This window comes from Saprolegnia parasitica (assembly GCF_000151545.1).
Source record: "Saprolegnia parasitica CBS 223.65 unplaced genomic scaffold supercont2.99, whole genome shotgun sequence".
NCBI classification, from domain to species: Eukaryota; Oomycota; class Saprolegniomycetes; order Saprolegniales; family Saprolegniaceae; genus Saprolegnia; species Saprolegnia parasitica.
Genome location: NW_012156493.1, coordinates 116262 through 118684, shown reverse-complemented (window position 1 = coordinate 118684; position 2423 = coordinate 116262). Strand labels below are relative to the sequence as shown.

Here is a 2423-nt window from a genome sequence, read left to right as displayed (position 1 = left end):
CCGTTCTTGGAGGCCAGCTTCTTGGACCCAAGACTTTGACCTTGGCGGCAAAGGACGTCGTGTTGGTGTACGACCCGCCGGTTGGGTTCTGGAGCGTCATCGTGAGTGCGACAGTGGTTTTGCCCGGCAACGAAATCGTTTCGCTGTCGCCGGCGTTGCAGTCGGCTTGGATGTACACCGAGGAGGCGGCGTTCTTGTATCCCCACGAGCACGTGCCGGTCGAGATGGTGGACGTCGCCGACGCAGCGAGGGCGAGGAGAAGCGAGATGCGCGTGAACATAATGATGTCAGCTTGAAGAAGCAAGAGCAGATGTGACGAGTAGGTAGGCGCCAACAGTTGTAGCTGGGTGTGTTCTATATAGACGCGACAGCGCGTGCGTGGACTGTCTTCAGTCGCTGCATGGGACTAAATTTGGGAAAAACAGGCTATTTACTTGTGAAGTGCAGAGCGGTGTTGTCATGCGAGAGTCTTTAGATGGGGACCCTTGGTTGATCGTCTGTAATTTCTTGACCAAAAGGTAAAATTCTATTTTTTGGACGATCAAATATCGGTCGGTTGGACCCGGCTTAGCGCACGCCGCCTCCTGTCGGGGGTACGTTAGCATTTACCCATATCTATAGGGTTTTTCAGTGCATCATTGTCGACTTGCCCAAGACGGTACCAAGTACTTGCTCGAACCACGTCTACTGCCACTACGAGATATTACCAGAAGATACCAGACATATTTGTAGTTGGTTTTTGTACTTGGGATCGACCAAGTTATTCGCTCTAGAGTAATCCATGGAATTAAGGGTCCTCGCATCGAACGGTGGTCGAACACAGCACTTCTGTGTGGCTCGCGTCGCGATACAACGCCAACTCGAGGAGTTTCGGGCGCTGGGCGACGCTAAAGCTCTTTTGCTGCGTCACCTCGGTCGTGTACGGAATCCCAAACGCAAAGACGTCAAGGAGCCGATCGCTGTGTGTAAAGTACGGCGCATCTCTGCGATTTAGTCCAAACGTTCGCAGCCGCGCGTCAAATGTGGTCGCCAACCGTGCGTCGCGTCGACCCCAAAACTTCAAGCGCACGAGCAACGTCGACTGCCCCGGAATCACAATCGTCTCGCCAGTGCTGTCTGCCAAGCACGACGCCTGGACGTAGAGCAAGGCGGTTTTCGACCCCCATGAGCACACTCCGGACGTTGCGCGCACCACCGCCAGTGTGCACCAGGCCACGAGAAAAACAGCCTTGCTGCTGCCATCGTGGCTCCGAGACGGCAAGGGGCCAAGTGACATATACGTGGTGAAGTCACGGCGTCCCTGGCTCGGCTTTTCGTGCCGTTTTATATGGCGCATCTGATCTCCATCGGGTAGCAACGACGTAATGACCTCGTTCCAACAAGCACTAACGTAGTCTAGTGAAGAGGCACCGCCGAGTGCATAAAATAGTGACTCTGGGAACACGATCGTTGCGGCAGTGCACTGCAACGCGACACTTGTTCCATTTCTCTCGAGGCCCGCCACAACGAAGATACTATAGAAGGCCTCGTTGATTGTATCGTTCGTATGTTCGTTCGGATACGTGCTTCCTCAAACACAAAAGATAAGTCATTCAAGATGCTATAAGCTGTCCGTCTGTCTTGTCATATTCACGCATGTGGTGCTGTCTATTCGGATACCTTATGGCGTTGCGTTTCCTGGTTTCGTTATTGTGTGCGGTGCGTTCAATAAGAGTTATTTCCCGTCGTTCATTTCCAGAGGTGGTGCTAGGGTAGGGCTAGGTTTCGAAAAACGGAACGATGCCGTGGACTGTCAACTGCGACCGGTCATACATCTAGTCCCGTGCAGCGACTGAAGACAGTCCACGCACGCGCTGTCGCGTCTATATAGAACACACCCAGCTACAACTGTTGGCGCCTACCTACTCGTCACATCTGCTCTTGCTTCCTCAAGCTGACATCATTATGTTCACGCGCATCTCGCTTCTCCTCGCCCTCGCTGCGTCGGCGACGTCCACCATCTCGACCGGCACGTGCTCGTGGGGATACAAGAACGCCGCCTCCTCGGTGTACATCCAAGCCGACTGCAACGCCGGCGACAGCGAAACGATTTCGTTGCCGGGCAAAACCACTGTCGCACTCACGATGACGCTCCAGAACCCAACCGGCGGGTCGTACACCAACACGACGTCCTTTGCCGCCAAGGTCAAAGTCTTTGGGTCCAAGAAGCTGGCCTCCAAGAACGGCGACGGACCGTACCACGTCCCGAAAGCCAGCGACGAGTACTCGGGCTGGAACCGTCGCACGACCGACGCTGGGTACGACGGCGCTTCGAGCGGCTACGACGCTGGCAACGCGTATGACTCGAACAACGGGTACTTTAACAACGACGGCTACGGCGCCGACAAGGGTGCTTACGACGCCGAGGATGGTGCTAACGGCAC

General features: G+C 55.0%; 1 protein-coding gene across 1 annotated transcript; it reads right to left on the bottom strand.

The window, feature by feature from the left end:
* Window positions 1–760: 760 nt before the first annotated feature.
* On the bottom strand, window positions 761–1276 carry SPRG_12531 (hypothetical protein; the record flags this gene model as incomplete). The annotated part of the gene is made up of 3 exons (XM_012352441.1): window positions 761–769; window positions 827–983; window positions 1035–1276. The coding sequence occupies 3 exons, from the start codon at window positions 1274–1276 to the stop codon at window positions 761–763; spliced, it is 408 nt and encodes a 135-aa protein (XP_012207831.1).
* Between the last annotated feature and the right edge of the window lie 1147 nt (window positions 1277–2423).